Consider the following 25,018-nt stretch of genomic DNA (forward strand, 5'->3'; position numbering starts at 1 on the left):
GCAATTCATATTATTCACGTTGCCCCGTTTTTGGTGTTTTCGTTGCCACCTGGCGACAAAGTCGTTGTCAGCATTCCGGTCCGGCTGGCTCTGGTGCTAACTCGCGTAATATTAAAAATCGGTATTGTCAATATAAGGAGGGGGAGCTTCTAATTAAAAAACCTGGCTACACTCTTGTCCATCGTCCCCTTAAAAGTCCATGTAGTAGCCTGTACCTGTGTTGCTGGTCTGCTCGATAGGTAGACAGTTGGACAGTTCGATAGATAGATTTTGATTCACTCTTCGCGCAACTCTTTATTCATAGACTCTGGCTCGCCCCACAGGAACATGCAACAGAATCAAAAGACCACACACTACTGACGAACTTCGCGAATCGAACACATTTGATCTCTGTTAAACAAGGTAATTGTGATATACAAGAAGTACTTTTCTATGACCATGGTTTTTTCCGTTTTTATATTAAATACACGGTAAAAAATATTAAAAAGATCAACTTTCTAGCAGCTAATTTAACATTTGTTTTTTGATTTGCCTGTTTTATTACATCACTAGTACATCCCAAGCGATTCTTGCTTCTGTTCATGCTATGTATTTTGTTGCTTCAATGAAGTATTAACATATTAACCTAACGCTAAAATACAAAAAAAAGAATCATCTTAACCAACTAAGATTTGCCGATCTCACATTCACACTCATTGCGTCTTTCTTCACGATCAACTTATACATGTGACCTTCCTTCACATTGATATCTTTTCTCGCTTTGTGTTTGTTTTGTTTTGTCTAGGTCAAACTTGAACATGAACAGCTGATTATCGAACTCGTCTAACGATTCTCCCTAGAATCAATACACTAAACTTGGCTCCAATTCGGAATGAACAAATCACTAGCATCTTAGCTATCTCCCATCTTCGCTCGTTTGATCCTGCTCATCACAAACATAGAACCTGGCTAGATTCTATCCACTCAAAGTATTCTCACTCAACAATCGTCTGTTTCGACATTTAGTACGATCATCCAATTTATGTTTTGTATTTAAAATACGAAAAGCCTACCCTTAACCATTATGCCTCGCTTGCTCAAATTTTCACAGTCTTTACCTAGCGAATTCCTATTTTTCTTCTCTCTATCTCTCGTGAAAGCAGTCCTGGCCCATATCTCGATTCCGGGAAATATTAAAAACGTAAAACATAATCGTGTGGTAACTCATAACACTACTCATGATGGGGGGCATCAAAGAAGAACGAACGACCAACCAGACGTATAAGCCGAAGAAAAAGTTGTGCCGCAGGTTGCTCTCACAGAACACATTTCGATAGTACACCGTTGATGATAGTAAGTAGGTAAATGAAACAAAAATGAAGAGAGAAGGTTGGGGAGGGGGAGGGGGTTCGCGGGTAATCACGCCACCTTCCATCTATGCCCAGCATCGGAACCCGACTTTGTTCTTAGCTCTCCAGGTTTTCCATGCCACGTTCGATCTCCTCGATGGCGCTGTCCTCCGTGCCGGATCCGGTCAGGTCGGACAGCTCGTCCAGGCACTTTTGCCGCTTGCGGACGTTCCAGTGCAGACACTCGGCCAGCGAATCGAACCAGTCGGCGATCTGGTCCTGGGCGCATATGCTGGGCACCGGGTAGATCGAGGTTGTCACGTGCAGGCTGGAAAAATATGGGAAATTTATTGATTAATGATTGAAAGTTAAGTTTAGACTTATGAATCGTACATATAATGTTGTTCTAACTAACTAACTTGTTTTAGGAATGGGGTATTCGTTTGAGAGAACAGTTCAATACACATAACCAATCTTCTCGCTTCTGAAGTCATTTGGAAACCTAGGAAATTTCTTAAATATCCTGAAACCCCTTGATGGTCTTATTTGCCCTTTGTACTAGAAAGGGCATCGACTGAAGTGCGCCAGTTACTGAGGGACAACACTCCTTAATTCGGCGTACAAAATCATGTCTGGAATTCGGTTCAATAGATTGAGACCACATGATGATTCCTGTGTCGGCGAAAACTAAGCTGGTTTTAGAGAGGGCTGAATGAAGGATCAAATGTTTACCATGCGATAAATCCAAGATAAATTCCGGGAGTACAACTTGCAGACTCATCATCTTTTGTAGATTTCAAAACAGCGTATGATTCAGTAAAGAGAAAAGAGTTATGGCAGATTATGTCCGAACATGGCTATCCGGCGAATGCTTTAGGGATCGTTATCATGTGTGCGGGTGGTTGACGAGATTTCGTAATCGTTTGTAACCTTAGATGGATTAAAACAGGGTGATGCTCTTTCTGACTTGCTGTTTAACATAGCGCTCGAAGGTGCTATGAGGAGAGCCGGTGTGCAGAGAAACGGTACCATTATCACACGTTCTCATATGCTCCTTGGCTTTGCGGATGATATCGGCACCATCGGAATCGACCGTCGGGCAGTGGAAGAGGCGTTAGTGTTTTTCAAGAGGGAGACAGTCAGAATCGGACTCACGATCAACACCACAAAGACTAAATGCATGATAACTAGTGGACAACGTGGACGTGTTAGTAATAGCAAAATAGTGCTAGGTGGTGAAAAGTTTCAAGTGGTGGAAGAATTCGTGTATCTTGGAACACTAGTGACGTGCTGTAATGATGTTACCCACTAGGAAGTCAACCGAAGAGCTTTCGGAATTTTTAAACCTAATGTTCTGTGGATATTGTCAAGCGCATGAAACCCGACTGGCTGCGTTGGGCTGGTCACGTTGCCCGTATACCGAAAGAACGATACTACTAACGGGGCTACTTTTGATTCCGGGGGCTACTTTGGACACTCACGTTTTAGATTTATTTCCAGCATAAATATTAATCTGAGCCATTTTGTGTCTTCAGCACATTTATTAACCAATTTATGTTCAACAATCAGGCATGAATATTTTTTGGAACAACATCAACAATAACAGGATAAACAAGAAAATATATCAAAAAAGTCCAAACAAATATTCACAAGCTACAAAACATTTGCTATGTAAACATTGTATGAATTTTCCACATATCGTGGAGAATTGTTGGGAACATCATAAAACTATCGAATCGTAATGATTCAAAGAAATTTGTGATAAAGTTATGTTGAAAGTTGTTTTTTTAGAAAAATAAATGATCAAATGTCTTAATTTTACGACTCATATTTAATTATAAAGTGTTGGTTTCTATACTTTACAACACAATAAAAAAATAAACAAAGGATTAAGAAAAGTAAGTCATCGTAAAACATATATATTTCAACTCGCATAAACAGTAAACTCACAACATATTCTTTAAAAAATATTGTTCAGTCATATTTTACATGAATCTGCTATACAAAGCAATGGCATCCTTCAACTGCTAAAATAAACTACTCTTACGCCATCTCAAAACTATTAAGAGCCAAAATGCATCTAACAAAAGCAAACTTTTATTGTTTATGATCTTGTGAATCATTATTCTTTTACTTCATGGATTGTATTTGGAATAAAAATTACTTTTAGTTACAGGAATTAATTAGATTCTTCTACATATCGTTCTATCCATTATTCACAGAGCTACAAATCCTCAAAGTTGAAGAATGTGGAAATAATGTCAAAAGAGGCCCCGTTTGACGGTACGTACATTTTGGTTGTCTGGGCGATTGGCCCTGGACAGAGTCCAGTGGAGAAGACTCATTCATTGGGCGTACATTCATCGTTGCGAATTGTAGCCCATCAAGTATCCCGAAACCCCATTTGGAATCGCTCAAGATTCTTTGCTAACCCATTTACAAATTTCATTAAATGCATTGAAAACCAATATAAAATCTACAAAAACGAAGGAATACTTGAGAAACCCAAGAAGTCTCTAGTGAGCAACCGGGAAAAATTTACGGCTGGTTGAGAACATCTGGAGTTAATCATCAAATTAACCTCTGTTTCCCGATAAACGAAGATAGCCGTGCAGCGATTGTTTCAGTCCGATAAGAATTGACACTAAGGACTGCATGTTCCGACGGTAAAAGTTTACCTCACAGGTGACCCCTAATTTATGGTGTAATGCGGCTCCATGCTTACCGTGCCTAAGAATTAATGGTTATGGGGGCTAAATAAAACCTAATTGCTAACGGAGCCTGGCGTTCCAGGCGAGGCCCCCATACATAGTATTGTGTCTTTCCTGTGCTACCCAGAGCAATGGGCAGGTGACCTTGTGTTTCTCCTAGATAATCGTCTGCTTTTCATCAGTCTAAAGCCTGAGACTATATAAGAGTGGGATTATTAATATGTTATTATTTAATTTAAATTATCACGTATATAGGTTCGCATTATGCGTTTTATACAGTGTACTCTGTGCCGATGTATACCGATCTGTTTTTTCATTGCTGGTATTTTTCGTGCTTAGGTTGCAAAAAGCTTAATCCCAGTTTTTGCTACTTTCAGTAAACACAGAATGGCGAACTCGCGCGCCATACTTCATGTATCCGTGCTTGTTAATAAAGCAATCTTCGCTACACATTTCTGAATTAACAACCAGACTCAAGTAACACAACTTGTTTTATAAATGTATTCTTAGTTGGCTTCACTCCTACTTGAACGGCCGAGAAATGACCATTAAATTAGGTGATGCTGTTTCATCCTACTTCCACGTTTCATCCGGGGTACCACAAGGAAGTCATCTAGGACCGTTGATATTTTTCGTGTATCTCAATGACGTTAATCTTCTACTTAAATCTTTCAAACTTTCTTTTGCCGACGACTTCAAACTGTATTGGATTGTAAATAATGTAGATGATGCATAATTTTTGCAATCTCAGCTCGGGATATTTACCAATTGGTGTGAAACTAATCGCATGCACCTAAACGCTTCGAAATGCTCTGTAATGTCGTTCTCCCGAAAACGCATTTTGATAGACTACGACTATAAAATTCGATCCACATCTCTCAAAAGAGAGTCTGTCATTAAGGACCTTGGTGTGTTACTAGACCCAAAACTGACGTTTAAGGAGCATATCGACTTCATTGCCTCTAAAGCCTCTAAAACTCTTGGTTTTATTTTCCGCGTCGCTAAAAACTTCAGAAATATTCAATGATTAAAATCATTGTACTGTTCTTTGGTAAGGTCTATTCTTGAATATTCGTCAGTTGTTTGGGCACCGTACTATCAAATTAACATATTTCGTATTAAAGCAATTCAACGGAAATTTCTGCGCTTTGCTCTGCGATATCTCCCATGGAACGATCCAATTAACTTGCCCAGTTATGAAGATCGTTGCAAGTTAATCGGCTTAGAGTTGTTGAGTGTTCGCCGTGAAGTTTCTAAAAGTTTTTTTGTTTACGACCTTCTCCAATCGAGAATAGATTGCGCTCAACTATTATCTCTCCTCAATATAAATGTTCCATACCGTCAACTTCGATCAAACTCCTTCCTATTTTTGCACGGTGCTCGCACAAACTACGGGCATCACGAATCATTTAAAAGTATGTGCCGATCGTTCAACCGTTGTTTCAATGAATTTGATTTTCATCTTTCCCGTTCAACTCTTCGTAAAAAATTTAATTTGGTTCTGGCAAGCTAGGTTTAAATTAGTCATAGTTATTAAGTAGATTTAAGCAATCTTTGTATCAGTTGGAAACAAATGTAATAGTCTGTTGATACGAAAAGAAGAGGAGGTTTTGCGCCCATTTGAGAAAGAGCTCAATATTGCTCAGCTCAAATGGGCTTTTCCCTGCTCCAAATAAACAAATGAACAAACAAATAAAAAAAATACCAGTTTCATACAAATCGACATGTTTTAAGGTGAATGTGAATAACCTGATTTCGTACATTTATATCACCAAAGGAGCGCAAAAATGGCGGCTTATAAAACATCTTTCATGTCATAGAAGGTGTTCCAATACGTCATTAGGACATATAATTATGTGTTACAGATGTTTTACACAGCATCGCCAATACTTACTTGTTACATTGAAGCTTAGAAGATGTATTGGTTTTTCGAATAACATCTATTTTTAAGTAGATGAGGTATGAAGTACTTATAGGTATTCCACTAAATAGCTCGAAGATTTATTCTCTATTTTTATTTTGACAGTGTCAGTTCCAAACAAAAACGGAATAATGAAAGTGATTGGCTTTTTTCTTCATCACGAATTGCTCGTCGTCGACATATTTTGTAGAGATGGTCGGGTCTCGGGTTTTCAAAACCGAAACCCGAACCCGACGGGTTTGAAAATTTGATTTTTTTCAGGTTCGGGTCGGGTTTGAAGGGTACAACATAATCGGATACGGGTCGGGTTCGGGCTTGAGAAAAGTTGGGTTTAGTCGGGTTTGGTGAGATTTGTAAACAGAGTAACATCGTGAGAGCGTTCCTATTTTCGGGTTTAAGATAGGGTTCAGTTTGAACAACGAATTTTTTTCGGGTTCGGGTCGGGTCCGGGTTTGCTTTTGAATTATTGTCTCGGGTTTGGGTTTGAATAAATAAAATAAGTCGGGTACGGGTCGGGTTCGAGTTTGAAAAATGTGAAACCCGGCCATCTCTAATATTTTGATAAAGTATGATAATTAACTAACCTTCTGTTGATTTTCAATAGTGTATTCAAACGACGTTGATGACGAGAAACTCAAAATTTTTCCGAACAAATAAATATTTTTATATTTTTGTATTTTTCCCTGGAGCATTTCAAATGCTGCCTGTGAAAATTTTGTTTGAAGAAATAACCTTTTACAATGAAATTTTTGATTTTAGAAAATCAATTCTTGCCCAGCCAGCACAAACCCTGCTTTTTGGCAAGCCTCGTACGATAAATTTACGACTCGTGCTGTAAAAATCATAATTCTGCAACTTGTTCCGAAGAGTGAATATCCGAATACGATCAAAATTCTGTAGCCTGAGAAATTGACGGAGGGTTATGGTTACGTAAAGTAACTCATTGGGTACCTGAACACCAATCATTTGCAGAATAAAGCAACGATCGTGAATTGGTGAATATACATCGGAATGATAGCTAAGCTTTGACCCAAATGGCCACAAGAACTCCAATCAGTTCTGATTAACCCGTTCTGCACACAAGAACAAGTGCATGATGCATGAAGCAGAAAGCAACTGCGTTCTAGAAGTTATAATCCTATCCTGATTGTTTGATTTGTTCATCAGCATGGCAGGATGGCCCCGACACTGAAGACAGCCTTACAGTTGAGGTCGAAATAAGCGTATGTGTCAAAGGATACAAACTCTAGTGGAATTAAATGGTATAGTACTAAATTCGGTTTTTTCATCTACTTATATGTATTCTACTAAACAGCTCGAAGATTTGTGAATGGGCTAAATTTGTTTTTTAAAATAGTGAATTGATTATTTATCAAAATTTTTGCTATTGAAACAGTTAGTTGACTGTTGTATTGATCATGAAATCATATTCTATTAATTATGATATAGCATTCATCTGATTTGGGTTGTCTCAAGTTCGTCGAAAATGGATGAAGATCTGGAGCTGTCATGGAAAAGAGAGGTTTTGAGGTAAATCCCTGGGGCCTCATAAAACAAGCGTGTAAGTTTGTACCATGTTTTACGTTAAAATTAAATCGGCTGATGGCATAATGCCATCTTGACATTAGAAGATTATTCTTCAGTTTTCGTAAGGACATAGCTAGTACAATTTTGAACAGTTAGAGGATGCGTCAGTTTCATCTAAGATGCAGATATTTGTCCCAAACCTTTTTCTATGGTATGAAACAGGGAGGCAAGCCTCATATAGCGCTATAGGGTTGTATCACCTACGAATGCTAAATACTAATGGTTATAGATAACAGAGCAAGTACACTTACCTATCACCATGGAGCAACTCTTGACGGTTCCTGCCGTCAAACGAAACCCACGAGCTATTTCGACTGTCGGGCGAAAGAGCAATCTAAAAGAAAGTACACTTTAAATAAGTAAAAACTCGATCTCCCTAAGTCCAAAACAAACCTTCAACTCCACACCAGCCGGCAGCACGATCGGCCGGAAGCTCAGCGAATGTGGACAGATCGGCGTCACCAGGATCGCCGGCACCGAGGGATGAATCATGGAAGCACCTGCCGCTGCCGAGTAGGCCGTACTTCCGGTGGGCGTGGACACAATCAGCCCATCGCCCTGCACCGACGTGATGTGCTTCCCGTCCAGAAACAGATCGATATTGCTCAGGTACGACGACAGCCCCCGGTCGATGACGACCTCGTTGAGAACCTGCAATGGAAGTTCCTGTTAGACCATTATCGATTGATCATCTAAGATTGCGCTGAGCTTACTAAAATGTTGGTTGTGGGATCCTGTGATGATTTGAACGTGGAAATCTCCTGTTCCGTTTTGTCTTTTCGCACTATAATACAACGCAGTCGACTGCGCAGGGTCAAAGCGGCGTGCCCCTCCAGCACGTTGGTAACCTGTTCCTGGAAGTTGTCGAACTGGAACGGCGTCAGGAAACCGAGCGATCCCAAGTGGAATGCCATCACCGGTGGTACCGATTTCTGGAACAGCAGCGATGCGTACAGCAGGGTCCCGTCGCCACCCAGACAGATAATGAAATCGATCTTGTCCGTCAGATCGTCCCGGCCGTCCCTGCAAAATGGGAAAAGAAGAATGACGAATCAGTATACTTAGGTTTCTTCTTCGATTTCGGTTACTACCACGGCCAAAGAGAAGGGTGTTCAGTGCGCATCGTACCTTCGTGCGTACACGTATTCACCGATCTTGGAAGTTTTCTTAAAAACTACCTAAAGCAACAAAACAGTACTTTTCAGTGCTACAGAAACAGTACTTTTCAGTACTATTTTTTCTACTATTGATCCCTTTACGATCATTGTTTGGACCCGCACCTTCGATTTTACGTTGGACCCGTTGGCGAAAGCTAGCGTTTCGTTTATTAACTAAACATGGTATCAACAACTAACAAAAGGAAGGGTGAATCTCTGAATTCACAACTTCCTTCCAAAAAGTGGGTTTCAAAACTGTCACTAAACGTGGCAAGAATGGAAGAAAGGACGTTTACATGGAATGCGAACTTTCTGCCAAGGGTGAAATGAATAATTGTATCGAAATGCTCTAGACAAATTTTCCGAACACCAAATCGAAGCAGCCTCTAGCCCAGGCTCTTTGATTCAAGTGAGGAAGCAAAGAGTGCCACCTATCGTGGACAGTTCTTGAACTCCATCAGGGGAATCAAGGTTTCCTTCCAAATCGCAAAGAAAGGAGACTGTCGCGTTTTGCCGGAAACTCTTAAAGATCGCGAACTTCTTCTCAAACATCTTGAAGAGAAGAAGCACCTTTTTTTACTTATGACGACAAAATTGAACGTTTGTACAAAGTTGTCTTGAAAGGTCTCTCGAGTTACTAAAAGTCACCTGAAGAGATCAAAAATGGAATAAATGATTAAATTGGATTTTCCCCAGTCCAAGTAATCATTATGAAAAAGAGAACCCAATCTGGCATTGTTCGGAAAGGGTTTTCTCAAGAATATTATTTAGTTCACTTTAACAAAAAAGAACTAAATAATATTAAAGCTTTAGAAAGAGTAAAACTTATGTTCGATGTCCGTGTGACATGGGAACATTTCCAGAAACCTGGAGGAAATTACCAGAACCCCACTCAGTGCCGTCGGTGCCAAAAGTGGGGTCATGGTACAAAAGTTGTCGCATGAATGCTAAATGCATGCTTTGCGGAGGTTTTTCTCACGCCAAGGACGTCTGTCCAGTGAAGGAAGATACCACCAAGTTTATATGCTCAAATTGCGGGGCCAATCATAAGTCAAATTTTTGGAATTGCCCTTCACGCAAGAGAGTCATTGAGGCTCGTTCCAGACAGATGAAAGATAATATCCGTTACGATAACGGTCGTTTCCGGAATTTACCTGGTAGAGTATCGAACAATACTCATTTTTCAGTTAACGATCGCTTGATTAGGAATCATACCCATCAGGAAGATCATAATCATGCTCATTCACAAACAAATTTTAATCCGTCGGGTAGCCGTTCGAATCTTTCAATTTCGAATGTATCTACCCACGGAAAATCCTTTGCCGATATCGTAGCAGGTAATTTGAAATCCTCCCCTATTCGTATTATTCATAGTACCCATGAGTACCCATTCTACTTGTTTTAAATCATATGAAAAAAAAACCCTACCGCCACAGGTGACTCCTACTCCGCTTCTTCGTCTACCGAAAATTCTAATGGGAAATCATCAAATGTACCCACTTCAAGTGATATGTCTGCCTCTGATTTTAATTTTCTAACTGAACAATTGAATCTAATGATTGATGCAATGTTCACAGCCACCATTATGACTGAAGCAGTCCAAGTAGGTGTAAAATTTACAAATGAAAATGTTATTGGATTACGTTTTTCTAATGGATCCAAATAATAGTTTAAATATTTTAAATTGGAATGCTCGTTCTTTGAATGGTAAAGAGGACGAGCTGTTTAATTTTCTTATAGCAAATAACGAGCATATAGAAGTTATTACTGAGACATATTTAAAACCTGGATCCAAACTTAAAAGAGATCCTAACTTTTTTGTTTACCGTAATGATCGACTTGATGGGGCATGTGGTGAAGTTGCAATCATCGTTCTTAGGCGTATAAAACATCAAATTTTTTCGTCATTCGAAACCAAAGTTTTTGAAACTTAGGCTGTTTCTGTTGAAACACAGTTTGGTAAATATAGTTGCATAACTGCCTATTTGTCTTTCCTATGCACTGGGCAGCAAGTAAATTTGCTGCACTGGGCAGCAAGTAAAACTGATTTGCTGAAATTGACATATATGCAATACCGTCGAAGGGGGTGACAATGGGTCTGGGGGTGAGATTGGGTCAAAACGGAAAAATATGATTTTGAAATATTTCAACTAATAACGCTGATAATACTAAAATTGAAAATTCATATGTTAAGGAACATATTATTACACATGATTAATCACAATATACATTTAAAGAAATAGTAGTTTTTGTTTAATATATCAACAAACTTGTATGTTGAAAGTAGACAAAATAAAACTAATAAAAAAAACTAATAAACTAATATAAAACGTATGTTGACTCTAACCTTGATGTTAACATTTCTTTACAAACATAACTTGATATTGACAATGCTCTTGAAACTTTAACAAATTCCATTGTTGAAGCCAGGAGCATTGCAATTCCAAAATGTTGAGTAAAATTTGAATCCGTGATTATAAACGATGATCTTAAACTCTTGATCCGTCTTAAAAACGTGAGGAGAAGGCAATTTCAACGCACTCGCGATCCTGCTATAAAAATTATATGGCAGGATTTGCAGAAAGAAATCAAGAAACGTTTTGCACAATTAAGAAACAAAAATTTTGAAAATATGATTTCTCAATTGGACCCCGGCTCTAATCCCTTTTGGAAATTATCTAAAATTTTGAAAAAACCTCAGAAGCCAATACCGGCATTGAAAGAGGAAATCAAATTATTACTAACTAATATCGATAAAGCACAAAAACTTGCTAGGCAGTTTGCAAGCGCGCACTATTTTAATTAAGGACTTACTAGTCCAATGTAAAATCAAGTTACTCAGGATTTCGAAAATATTCTCAATCAAGAGAACGATTTCGAACATTCCTGGGAGGCTGATTTGGAAGAAGTGAGAATTATTTTCAAAAAATTCAAAAATATGAAATTTTCTACATCCTTATCAAGAAACTTCCAGAAAGTAGCTTATCATTCTTAGTTGATACATTTAACATTAGCATATTTTCCTGACAAATGGACAATGGTTGTACCAATTTTAAAACCAGACAAAAATCCTGCAGAAGCTTCTAGCTATCGTCTAATCAGTTTGCTTTCCTCCATCAGTAAACTTTTTGAAAAGGTCATTTTGAACAGAATGATGGCCCTCATCAACGAAAATTCAATTTTTGCCAATGAACAGTTCGGATTCCGCGCCATGGACATTCGACCACGCATCAACTTTTACGTGTAACAAATTTGATCCGTTCCAACAAATCTGAAGGCTATTCTACTGGTCTTGCTCTTTTAGACATAGAAAAAGCATTCGACAGCGTTTAACATAAAAGTGAGCGCAAAATTAATAAAAAAAACTTTAATTTTCAAACATATATTGCTAGAATATTCCAAAACTATCTCTAAAATCGTACACATCAGGTTAATTATCAGAACTCCATGTCTGAAAGACTTCCTGTAAGAGCTGGTGTTCCTCAAGGCAGTATTTTGGGACCAATATTATACAATATTTTCACATCTGACTTGTTTGTGGATGACACAGGCCTTTCCGCCAAATGCCGAAGCCTGCGTGTCATCTGTAGTAGATTGCTAAGAAGTTTGGATAGTTTTTCATCCTACTTGCAAAAATGGAAGATTTCTCCCGATGCTTCCAAAACTCAACTAATAATATTCCCACATAAACCAAAAGCTCTTTATTTGAAACCTTCAAGTAGACATGTTATCACGATGAGAGGGGTTCCAATAAATTGGCCAGAAGAAGTTAAGTATCTAGGTCTCATGCTAGATAAAACTTTGACTTTCAAAAATCACATTGAGGGAATTAAAACCAAATGTAACAAATATATAAAAAAAATCTGTATCCACTAACTAACAACAAAATCGAAACATTGTTTTAAGAACAAGCTTTCGATATTCAAACAAATGTTCAGACCTAGCATGTTGTATGCTGCAACAGCAGATACCTACTTGAACGTTATCAGCTTGTCCTGGATCTTGGTAAACCGCTTGTCACCGGTCAGCAGGGGATCATCCAGAATTGCGCCCTCCACCCACACGACCATGTGCTTCTCCTGGATGAGCCACTCCACCAGCTCCACGAACGGCTGCAGCACCTTGGAGTCACGAACCTTCTTTATCACTAGAACCGCCAGCGGAGGCTTGTACCAGGTCAGTCGCTGACTGGCGGGGTCTTGGATTTGCCTGAAATTGTTGGAGGAATGGGGATTTGAGAAATACGTGCTTCGAGGGACGAATCCGTTTCTGTACTCACATCACCATGGCGGAGTTTTTCATAATACGACCACATGGTCCAAACTGTTGGAACGGCGAGGGGGCGTTCAGACTTCGCGTTCGCCTGTAAGAAATTGGGAAAAACACAGTTTACGTATTAGTTTGGCAATGATTACAGTGGGTTTTTCAGAGAAAAATTGTAAATATTATTATGAACAATATGTTTATAAACTTAAATTAAAAATTCAAATTACAAATTCTCAGTATAAGAGAACAACCCCATCACAGCACATATCAAAACAGAAACATCAAAACACGCGAAAAAACTTGATCGACAAGTTTCCAATATCATCGCACGGCGTTCGACTAAACGCTTGCATAAGGAGCATCGACAAGACTAGCATACAAGCGTCGCCACTTCCATTTCAGGTCAGACCGTCTAGTTTTAGAGCAGACATGTCTGTGTACTCCTTGTCTAGCTATCTTCGTTCCGAATTTCTACAGCATCTCGATGCTATCCTTCGTTATCTTACTGAATGCAATTAGGGTACAGCACTGCTTGGGCATTTTCTTGCTTAGTTTTGGCATGTTGGGTTTTAAACGATTGATTTTTTCTTTAATGCAGGCATGTGCTTCAATTTTATACGAAGAGGAACGTTACCATTTGAGCCCCATGATGAAGTGAATTCAGTAGTGCCGGGAATAAGATTCACCTTCCTATTCACTTCCCTATACACATATCGCATTCATGTGGTCTTCAATGAAAACCCAGTGTTACAGTTCAGCTACGCTAGAAACACTCATAGAAGAGGGAAACGACCACAGTACGGTTTTGGCTTTGAACACGCGATCTTGTCTTAATTGCTATACTAGCTATTTACTACCTGTTCGACTTGACCACGCAGAATTATTACCGGGGCGAGAAAGAGAATAGGTCACTTTCGCGCGGCTTCACTACCAAGTGACGACGCAAACGTACACGACCTTGGGAATTGTATGTGTTTGGAGTGTGTCCGTAATGATGCCAAGAACAGGTAAACGATGATTGAGTAATTTGATGGACAGAGTTCAAATCGATCCTAATTACAAAGCTTGTTTGACCAAGTGCCTCAATTGACACTATCGATAATTACAACCTGTCCTGTTTATACACGCTCAAACGAAGTTGCGCAAAATTGAGTAAGAGTCTCATGAAATCAAGCTGGACCAACACAAATTGTGGAAATTACAGAATATTCTGAAAAACTGCTCCTAGTATGATTTCTTCTTCTTTTTCGCAAAGTATTTGTCATATAAAGAAATATGAGAAAATGAAACATAAATAAACACAAAATCCGATTATTTAGGATGTGCTAAAATTACACACAGATGTGTTGACTCAGAATAGCGCGATTTTGTGTAACTAACTTAATTTAATAGAGAATGTGATTAGAATAGCGGATTGCGAATTAAAATGCGGAATTTGGTCGGATCGATTTGGTGTCTTCACCGCACTTGTTCAGCATTAGCTATGCAATTTTTAATATTAGTTATTTCTCTTAAACATAATGAAGTAGGTATGCATTCAGTTTCGAGAAATGTCAATCAGAATTTCATCCTAGACAGTGGAATTTGAACATGATCCGAGAGGGTCTATTCACTTACTCTAGCTTGTGCCTTCGCATGGTCTCTACACTCCGTGTCTGCAGAACAAGTATTAAGTTTATACGATACACTATGAGTCGAAAAGCACACTGTTCGTCTGATTTTGTTAAAGGTGACGATAAACTTGAATTCATGCTACGTTCCAGCCATTCCCAATCAATTACGAGACCAATCGCAGCGTATCACAAAGCATATCACGAATTGGATGCAAGCTAATAGGGTATCGCACAAAACCATTCGGAAATGGATAAAAAGATTTTTTTTCTTCAAAATATAACAATTACCTAACAAGATTCGAATTCCGTAACGTCACAGAGAATGCTTCGAGTTTGTTGGTATTAAACGATGCGTTGAATTTCAAACAACACTGCTGTTTGGTGTATTGCATTCAGCGAAACGACGAAGAAAATCGTACGAACGACGAATCGGTGCAGCTCTCACCCTATTGTTTGGAATATTTACTGTGACGATGCGATAACGATAGAATCATAAGCACACAGGTAAAACGATTGATTTTTCTCCGAAGTCTAGAATGGTTTACGGTAAAGGTATTGATGTTTGCTGTTTAAAAGCACTGGATTGTCATCCGCCCAATTGAAAAAGAAACTAAACTGCAATTGAACCATGTTACACGCTCAAAAAAGAATTCTGGAAAACGTGAACTGTCAAAAATACACCATGAACTACCACAAATGGTCACATAAACATGATCTAGTTCACGGTGTATTTTTGTTGTTGACGAGTTCACGTCTGCTGTTCACGGATACGAGAACGGATTTTTTTCTGTGTATACAAGATGTAAGTATACTCTCATGCAAAAGTTTGGGGTCACCCCCTAAAAAAATATATAAAAGTGTTTTGTTTACATCTCTGCGATTCACAATGACTCATGCAAATGCAATGAGTTAATCTTCGTAGGTGTTTTAGAAAAAACATATTTTGAATTTTAATTACTAAATTTGTATACATTTTCAAAAAAATACACCGGAAACTCATGGCTCATTTTCTCGTACGCTGCGTTACACAAGGCCTTGCGCTAATCTAAGACAAGACGTGACAGGTCAAAGTACAAAAATGAAACCAATTGCCTGTCAAAATAGACCACTTCTCATTGGTCGTTTTGGCAAAGGCCTACTTTCACATCGTTGAGTTGGATTGCAACAGGGCACTTTGTTACCAGCTCGACCAGGTTGCCAGTTCATAAATTAGAGTTTTCATCAAAAGTCTGGAAATTTTTCGTAAAATATTTTCGCTTCAAATCTAATTATATTCGATGTTAAGCTCATAGCATGTACTCCTATAATGCTAAAATAAATATAAAACACCTGATTGATACCAAAATAGTGGAAATTGTGTCAATTTTCTCTAAAAATATCACCGGTTTTGAATTCCAACCCAATTGTTTGAAACTATAGCATCCTCTATTGCGCTAAATGAATGAAGCGTGTAAGAAACAATCAGATTATGAGCCTTGATATTTGAATTTGTTCACAAGATTTGCATAGAAAGGATACTGGTAACACTGGCTTTTGTATCGTCAAGGTTATCGACGGAAAAACAACCGGGCAATCTTAGTTGAGCTGTCACGTCCTGTCCTAGGCGCTAATTATAGGCAGTGATGCTAACCCGAACAGACGGAAGAAACAAGATTGTAACAGAATGTGTTCCCCTGATATGATTTTCTTATATCACCAGTTGTTATAAAACATGTACCGTTAGTAGTTAAAATAACAAAAATTCTAACAAAATTTACACCAAATAAACTAAAATATAACAAACCCTATTACAATTATATCATAATTATTACAGAATGTGTTGCAAGGATGTTACAAAATAATAAAATTATTGCAAACCATGTTACGGTTTATGACATCGGATGTTATTTGGAACAAACTTATAAATGCGATGTCAAAAATATAACAAATGTTATTATAAATGTGTTATTAAAAATATAACAAATTGAGAACAAAGTCATATTGATATCAACATTTTATCAACATCTGTTATTTTGAACTGCTGCTAATAGGAATGTGTTATAATCTTGTTATGTGGTTCTGGTCGTTGCATAATGCTCGCATCAAAAGCCATTGGTAACCGAGAGTGGTGATGAAACAGTTTTTGAGGACCCCTCGATGTTGGACAATTCTTGGCTCACTCAAACTGCCATAACTCAGAAATTCCTTCAACAACCCCAAACAAACAAACTATATTTTCATACTAGGGGCATCTTCTATATTGATACCCTCCCCTAGACTGGTTCATCTCAAGCTTACATTTCAAACACATCACAGTAAACTTAAATCGCTACCATACCGTTATATAACCGCAAATTAAACCAATGCGATAGGATGTGTTTTACAAAGTTGCACATAACTTTTGATTAAAAAACATACACCTCAATTTGTTTCATATTTTGTGTAAAACTAGCCTCACTTTCCAATGATGCAAAAACTATTAAAATCGGTGGTTGCGAAAACTATTAAAATTCAGTTTTTATAATAAAATCTAATATGGCGGTCAAATATTTTAATTTTGGCAAATACAGCACCTACGTTTTCTGTTTCCAAAACCATAATATTGTTAAAGGGTTGTTGAAGAAATTCCTGTGTTATGACAGTTTGAGTGAGCAAAAAATTGTCAAAAATCGAGGAGTCCATCAGAGTACTATAAAACGGCAGCACACTATAAGGTGACCAATATATTTTGGACCCCCTGGGCAATTTCCTGCAAATTTCCCAGTTTAAATCGAAAGACCAACTCAATTCGTATGCCATTTGGAATGAAAGGGCTATCACGCACTTGCATCAACCGTTCGTCCATAGAAAATGTGTTTATATATTAGAGGTCGCCCATTGTCATCCAAAATTCTGAACACAGACCTCAATAGGTATTTTTACGATGAAGAATATTGAATATTGAATATTGAAGACCGCGTAACAATCCGACACTTGCGAAAAAGGTTATTCAATGAAAACCTATTGGCAAGGCGACGTTGATTAACACGTAAAGGAATAACAATAATAACAAAATCGGGCAAAATCTCCGAATAGTCTATAATTAATATCTTTTTTCACAAGCATCGGATTGCTTTGCGGTCTTCGGTAATGTTGTTCATCGTACAAATACCTATCGAGATCTGAGTTTAGAATTTATATAGAGAACAATGGGCGATCTCTGGCGATTTTTCTTTGCAAAAGCAAGTTTTACCATAGTAAATTCCATACAAACTTTGAACGGCTGGCGCTACAATATAGTTTCTCCGATCGAGCTTAAATTTTGCACAGTTGTTATGGGACCTAAATGCAATCCAAAAAGTGGACTGGAGCGAGAATCTAAATTTTTCATATAACCGTGTCACAGGCTAAATTGAGTTCATGTACAAGAATAAATAATCCTATATAGACACTAACCCATGCATGCTAACCACGCTTCGTAGGTAGCGTAGGCAAAAAAGTACAGATAGATTCGTCAATGGATTCTGATGAAAAGTATGTTTGCCCAAAATAGACTAACGATCATTCATTGTGCAAAATATATCTGTTGAACCAAACGAGGTTTTTTTTACAAAAAAAATGCAAAATAATGTTTAAAGGTAATTCGACCAAACGTCCATTCGACCAAATGTCCCTTCGACCAAATGTATTTTCGACCAAATGTCATTCGACCAAACGTCATTCGACCAAATGTCCTAAAGCCGATTTTGCCATATATCTGTTAAATTCCAGGAAGAACTTCATTCAGAAATTCGTCGAATAGTTGCCAAGGAATCCGATAAGAGATAACTCCACATATTTGCATGCAATGCCTTCTGGGATTCCTTTTTATTTCTCTCTATATCTTCTCTCTCTCTGAGGGAGACAGCGAAGATAGGCCTGACTATCAATTCTACCAAGACGAAGTACATGGTTGCAGGTAGAGATAGAGTCAGGCATGGTGGTGTAAGTGCTGAGGTAGTGTTTGATGGGGATGTGTTTGAAGTTGTTGAAGAATTTGTTTACCTTGGAACACTTGTGACATGTGACAACGACGTTTCCCGCGAAGTGAAAAGACGTGTTGCGGCTGCGAATAGGGCCTTTTACGGACTACGTAACCAGCTTAGGTCCCGCAGCTTGCAAACCGAAACTAAATTCGCCCTGTATAAAACATTGATTCTTCCGGTGGCTCTCTACGGGCACGAAGCGTGGACGTTGAAAGAGTCAGACCGGAAAGCTCTCGGTGTTTTCGAGCGTAAAGTGCTGCGGACAATACTCGGTGGGAAACTCGAAAATGGTGTGTGGCGCAGACGCATGAATCACGAGTTGTATCAAGTGTACAAAGATGCGAATACTATCAATCGTGTAAAATACGGCAGACTTCAGTGGGCTGGTCACTTAGTGCGAATGTCGGAAGAAAGAATTGCGAAAATAATATTCAGCAGGGAACCAGGTAGAGGCCGGCGGCTTCGGGGAAGACCACGAATACGCTGGCTGTACGCAGTGGAAGAGGACCTGGCGACCCTAAACGTTCGGGGCAACTGGAGAAGTTTCGCCCAAGACCGACGAAGATGGAGCTCTACAATACGCCCGGCAATGGCGTGATGCTACGCTGTAGCCATCAAGGTATCAAGGTAAGGTATACATTTCTCTTCAATCCTTCAAAGAATTTCCTTTATTGCGGAAATCGTTCATGTGGGTAGTTCTAATTTCTACAACAAGCCTTCAACAATATCCCAAGATAGTTTTCTGTTTCTAGAAATTTTTCTAATAATTTATCTTTAGTTTCATCCGAAAATTACAAAATATTTCTCTTAATCTTGAAGAATTCATTTATGAAATCTCAATATTTTTTTAAATACAATTGGCTCAATTGATCATGATTTGTTGCAGTACTTCTAGCATAGAACATACTGGAAGGATTGTAAGCATTCTTCCAAAGAGTAGTGTAATATGCCACCTTCGGGAATCCTTCTACATATTTTTGGGGAATTCTTCCATGCTTTCCTTCTCGGATTTGTGTTTGATCCTTCGACCTTGACACTTGCTCCTGCGGGGGCCGGCGATGAGGGCAGAATCAAACATGTCACGCATCGGCCGAGTAAAGTGAAAAAGTGCCGCGTTCGATTAGTTCTTTTTGATCTTTCGACCATGGCGCTTGCTCCTGGGCAGTGCGTCAAGAAAGCACGAGCAGTCGTCAGTTGTTTTCCTTCTCGGGTCGCGCGCCTATTTTCTCTGAGTGCTTTTATATAGCCGAGCAAACGAGTGAGGCTGAAAGTGAATTGTTGCTGCTCAAGGATGACGTATCAATTGGTGAGCTCGTTTCATGCTACTATTCTAATCTATAAAATATGTATGACTGCACCTTTAATCGTTACAACGGTGAGACGTAAATATGATTTTTTAACAAACTATGAAAGGTTCGTCACTGTGAGTGTCGACATAAACTCTGATTTATAAATTATTTATGTCTAATTTTTTTTTCAAAACACCTTTTTCCTTTTACCTTTATTTTTGTAATAAAAAATACTTTGAATAGTTCGACACTACGAGTGTCACGAAAGGTTCACTTTATTCAACAAACTTTGAAAAGTTCGTCACGTCAAGTGTCGGCGTAATTTTTCTCTACATAGATATTGTTTATATTAAATGAAAATATTATATTTACATATAAGCATGTTTATATCTCACCAATAATTATTTATCATGGTCTAATCGCTTATCAAAGTGAATCCTGTGACTCAACGATCCTCCCCATTAACAAACATCCGTCCCAGTAACCTTTGTGGAGATGCAGAGGCAAACACGGTCTCCAAATAGCAAACACACACTAACATTCCTTCCCCCAATCCCACCTGACTGCAAGGACGTGGCCGGCGCCGTTATTGACCCTGTATAAATAGAGGCACTGAATTATGCACACTAAAGAAGATTATGGCCAATCCCAGCCGATCTCCTAGTTGATTCTTTGTGCATTTTCACTGACTTCAGTCAATCACGGCATAACAACCATTGATATATGTAGTCAGTCTAAGCTGAGCTAAGCTAATTCTTCTATGCATTCCTTCTCGATCTTCATCGGTTGTTACATCCTTGATAAAAATAAAATACCGTACGGGATCGAAATCCGTACACCTAAGAAATGAATCTAAATCCGTCCAGTTCATATAAAACGCCTACTATTTGCATGAAGTGTACGGATTTTGAGCCTGTACGGATTTCGGTCCCCGCATTTTTTTTCAGATATCTTCAGTGATTTCAATGATTCAGAGAGTTGATCTTTTTTTTTAATAAATCCTGATAACTCTCTTTTGCTTCCAATGACTTCGTAAAGTCATTCCAAAATCGTTTCTCCTATTTTTTACAGAAATCCTTGATTGAATGCAACCTGCGACTGATCAAAAAGTTGGTTTTAGAATGTTTTCCAGAAATTTAATTTCCCTTCTAGAATTGATACAGAATTTACACAAAAACAGGAATTCACTATCTAAGGAATCACTCCAGATAGGCTGATTGAGCTTCTTAAAAAAAATGCAGAATTTTTCAGATAATTGGAATTAATTTAGGTAGTTTCCCTGTATATTTTTCCAAGCATTCCTTCTCTGATTATTCTATAGGAATTACCACAGTTATTTCACTGGGATTCTATTAGAGTGTTATATACAAATTGTTCTTGAGTTATTTCAAGAATTTTTTTAAAAGTTCCCCAAAAAATCATATTTACATAGATACCCAGAATTTTTTTTTTTTTAAGAATTTAACTACTATTTGGCAACTGTTCAGAATTTTGGCAGAACTTCATCCATTGTCTCTTCAAAGTTTCTTTTTTAAAATTATATTATGAGTAGTTTGTGGATGTTCATTCTGAAAACATCCTAAAAGATATGCCAGACAGAATTTCTGAAACAATATTGAAGAGTTTTCAAAATTTTTTCTCAGAAATATTCCAGTTTTTTTAGAATTCCCAGTAATGCCTAGCAATCGCTAAAGACATTCCTCCAAAGAGATTGATGAAGAATTCTTGATGGAATTCTGCATGGCAGAGTCCCATTTTGGAGTAATGTCTGAAGAAATTTCTTGACGATATCCAAATTTAAAATTGAAATAGTTTCGAATTGAATCCTGAAATAAACATTGACAGTATCCTGGAAAGAATCCCCAAATGAATTTTAAGTGTAATTTCCGAAGGAAGTCAAGCGGAAACATTCGAACGAATCTGTTGAGAAATTGAATGTGTTATTATTGGAACTCTTAGTAAAATTACTAAAGAAATTTTTTGAATACTTCACAAAAGAATCTTTGCAATAAATGTTACTGGGCCTTTTATTCAGAGAACATATTAAATGTCCTTCTTACTGGAGGATTCATGCAAAATGATTGTAGAGGTTGAGTATAATGATCCTTTGAGTTTTTGATGGCACCAACCAAAGTCAAGATATTCTATGATTCATGTGGAACATATTGTTATCCTTTCATTGGACAGGTTGCCTGTCCATAACGCTCCATCATCGCATACTAATCAGAACCTTATGGCACTTTCCACTTTTCAAACTTTTTGCACCGAGAGCCTCCGGCCGAGAACTTGTAGGCTGTGGAGGCCGTGGGCAGCACTCTAGCAAAACTCACAGCATCCCTCTCATCTGTGACGCGAAACGGAACAGCCGATCCACCTAGCTAGAGAGTCACTTCATTATAGGAAGGTGCCTGACCAGACAACCTTTACCTCCATCGTTCGAGATCGGGCTCGAGCGAGCGAGAGTGAGAAGTCAAAGGCGAACGAACGAACGAAAAAAAAACTTGCAAATCTAGTTTTTGCACCTATGTAGTCTCAGTTCACCAAAGTTTTTGTTCTTGGCGATTTTGTTTTTGTTCAAACTTCTGAAAACAAGTTTTTTTTTTGCGAGAGACGAACGTTATCACGGCGGTACGCACATTTCGAGTAGGTTGAGTGGGTTGAAATTGTCATTGAGAACGGAGCAGTTTAACGAACCAACCTTCTGGCTCTAAAGAGTAGCATCTCGTCCTCCTCGGCCGGGATGTCCCCGTCGGCGTTATGACCATTGATGGAAGTGTTATTGCTACTGGTACTGCTGCTACCACCACCACCACTAGTGTAGTACTGGTTGACATTGCCGCCGTGGTGACCATGGTTCAAATGGTGCAGATTGTAATGATGACTGGCAGCGGGACTGTTAAAGTTCACCAGGTCACTCATGTAGTCATCCTTCTCGTAGGATTCCGTCATTTTGATGAACTTTCCGATTCCTCACAAAGGTCACAAACTTCCCTAACGAAACCTGGGACTTCTCCGGACAGCTACCGATCAACGCGAAATCACCAACCAACTGAACGGGCACTTGACCAAAGCTGTTCGAAACCATTCATTAACTAATTGATATCACATATATTGATGTTCAACGCTTCTGTAACGGGGAGGAGGAGCGTGTGCTGTACACACAAACTGCAAACAAACGCTCGCGCGCCCTTTTTTTGTCTGCCAAACATGAACTCCGGCTAAACAACACACACGCAATCACTGTCAGCACCCAGACGAAACTGAATCAACGATGTGAATGAACAGCACCGATCCAACACACAGCGGGCCTGCTGAGAGCAACACGCGAGAGTCACCAGCAGGTCAGACGGATGCGATCGATCAAGAACCACTGCGGTGATCGACCGAACGACCGACTCATGGAATTTGTCGTCGATCAGCAGCAACTCCACGTATCGATAATCCGGACGGAAAGTGGAATGACCATAGCCACAAGTGGGCGGTTATCAATTTCCAGACTGTTTTTGCGTCACAACACCTCTGTTTGGAGACTTTTTTCCCCGAAATGAAGCGATCACCGAATAAGGGACGTCTACTCGCGGCCAACATCTCTTTCGTCACTGTTAGACGGGTCGGCGAGAATGGAGTAAGCATCTTCTCTAGTCCCTTTCGCTCATAGGTACACTGATTCCTCAAAATACGTAATGGGTCGGGGGTACGTATATGGAATTTGTGTTACAGAATAGTGTTTGGTCCTTGCACTGAAGAAACCGTTGAAGCCGAGACGATTAAGCTTAGCTACTACAATTTGATGGTTTACTTTATCGAAAGCGGCTGAAAAGTCTGTATAAATAGCATCAGTTTGGTTTTCGCTCTCCATTTCACGGAGAATCGAGTTGGTGTAAGGACTAAGTTACTCATCGTTGATCGTTTCGTTGTAAAACCGTGTAGTTCTTCGGCAATCAAATTGGAGCAATGGTACATCATGTATTCTAAAACCAGCTTTTCAAACCGTTGCGAGTGAGCTCTGCATAAATGCCTTGAGAGCGAGTTGTAGATGAGGATGATGCCAGCTAGTATTCACCAATGGCGCTGGGGCCTCAAAGACGTCAGGGATATGCAAAAGTTCGTTACTGACAAAGACGAGGTCCAACATTCGGCCGTTACTATTTGTCACTCCGTTGATTTGCGCCAAACCGGCAGTGCTGTAACCGTCAAGTAATTTACAGGAAAGTTTGTGAACAACAGATCGATTAGAATCGGGATGCATAAAGCCTGAACTGTTTAACTTCCACTCTATTGACGGAATCATGATACTGTCATTGATGCCCATTTCATTGAATACCCAGGTGAGCGAATCTAGATGAGCATCGATAAGATCGAAGTCATGGATACGATCGGGTGGAAAGTAAACTACACATACGTACAAGGTCCATCCTGCGAACGTAATAGCAACCCAAACTTGCTCAACTCCGATGCCAGTAGGAGGAAAAATGATGCGAGACTTAAACATGGAGCTAACTGCTAGAATAACTCCACCTCCTGAACGTTTGACTCTATTGGAGGATGAGCGCTGCAGCGATATACGGAATAGTTAGGACCAAAAATTTATTGAGAGAGTGTTTTGTCATTGAGCCATGTTTCAACCAATTCATTGTCGATCAAAGCAAGCATGCATATTTCAGATGTCACCCCTCGACTCCCATAGTAATCCAGTCACATAAATTGACAACTGTCGAAAAACACGAGTAACAGAGCTGAGTCGAACGAATTTTTCGATCGACAGTGACTCCAATCGAGTAGTTTTGATCGACTTGAGTTATTAAATAAACCCCTATGTCAGCTATATACTAATTTAGCTTGGTGTTCTATGCCAACCACGAATTTCGTGCAAAACAAGCCATCAGAACTATGAGCGTAACCTACTAATCGTAAGCGTAATCTTTCAAAAGATTATGAACGACCCAAGAAACAATTTAGGGCGATTAAGGGGTCTATTTTGTAAATCGATCAGATTCATGTGACTCATCTGTGGTCACTGTCGATCAAAGTAAGCTTGCATATTTCAGATGTCACCCGTCAACTCCCATGAGCCTATGCATGCTATTGGGTCAGGTCCGTCACACTCGAGCTCAGATTGTGTACCACTTCTAGTACTGCATTTGGTCCCTCGGTAGTACAAAA

General features: G+C 39.0%; 1 protein-coding gene across 5 annotated transcripts in view; it reads right to left on the reverse strand.

The window, feature by feature from the left end:
- Positions 1–437: 437 nt before the first annotated feature.
- Positions 438–25,018, reverse strand: part of LOC5573757 (NAD kinase) — a 94,793-nt gene continuing 70,212 nt past the window's right edge. For 2 of the 5 annotated variants that reach the window (XM_021852966.1, XM_021852967.1), the window contains exons 3-8: positions 12,984–13,067; positions 12,680–12,913; positions 8,261–8,570; positions 7,941–8,213; positions 7,799–7,881; positions 438–1,656 (exon numbers count right to left, since the gene is read on the reverse strand). In XM_021852966.1, coding sequence (XP_021708658.1) covers positions 1,446–1,656; positions 7,799–7,881; positions 7,941–8,213; positions 8,261–8,570; positions 12,680–12,913; positions 12,984–13,067 — 1,195 coding nt within the window. In that variant the 3' untranslated portion in view covers positions 438–1,445. Of the gene's footprint in view, positions 1,657–7,798; positions 7,882–7,940; positions 8,214–8,260; positions 8,571–12,679; positions 12,914–12,983; positions 13,068–22,553; positions 23,118–25,018 lie in introns of those variants that run through there. The other 3 variants (XM_001654735.2, XM_021852969.1, XM_021852968.1) reach the window with 3 other exon arrangements.

Source organism: Aedes aegypti, chromosome 3, assembly GCF_002204515.2.
Source record: "Aedes aegypti strain LVP_AGWG chromosome 3, AaegL5.0 Primary Assembly, whole genome shotgun sequence".
Classification (NCBI taxonomy): domain Eukaryota; kingdom Metazoa; phylum Arthropoda; class Insecta; order Diptera; family Culicidae; genus Aedes; species Aedes aegypti.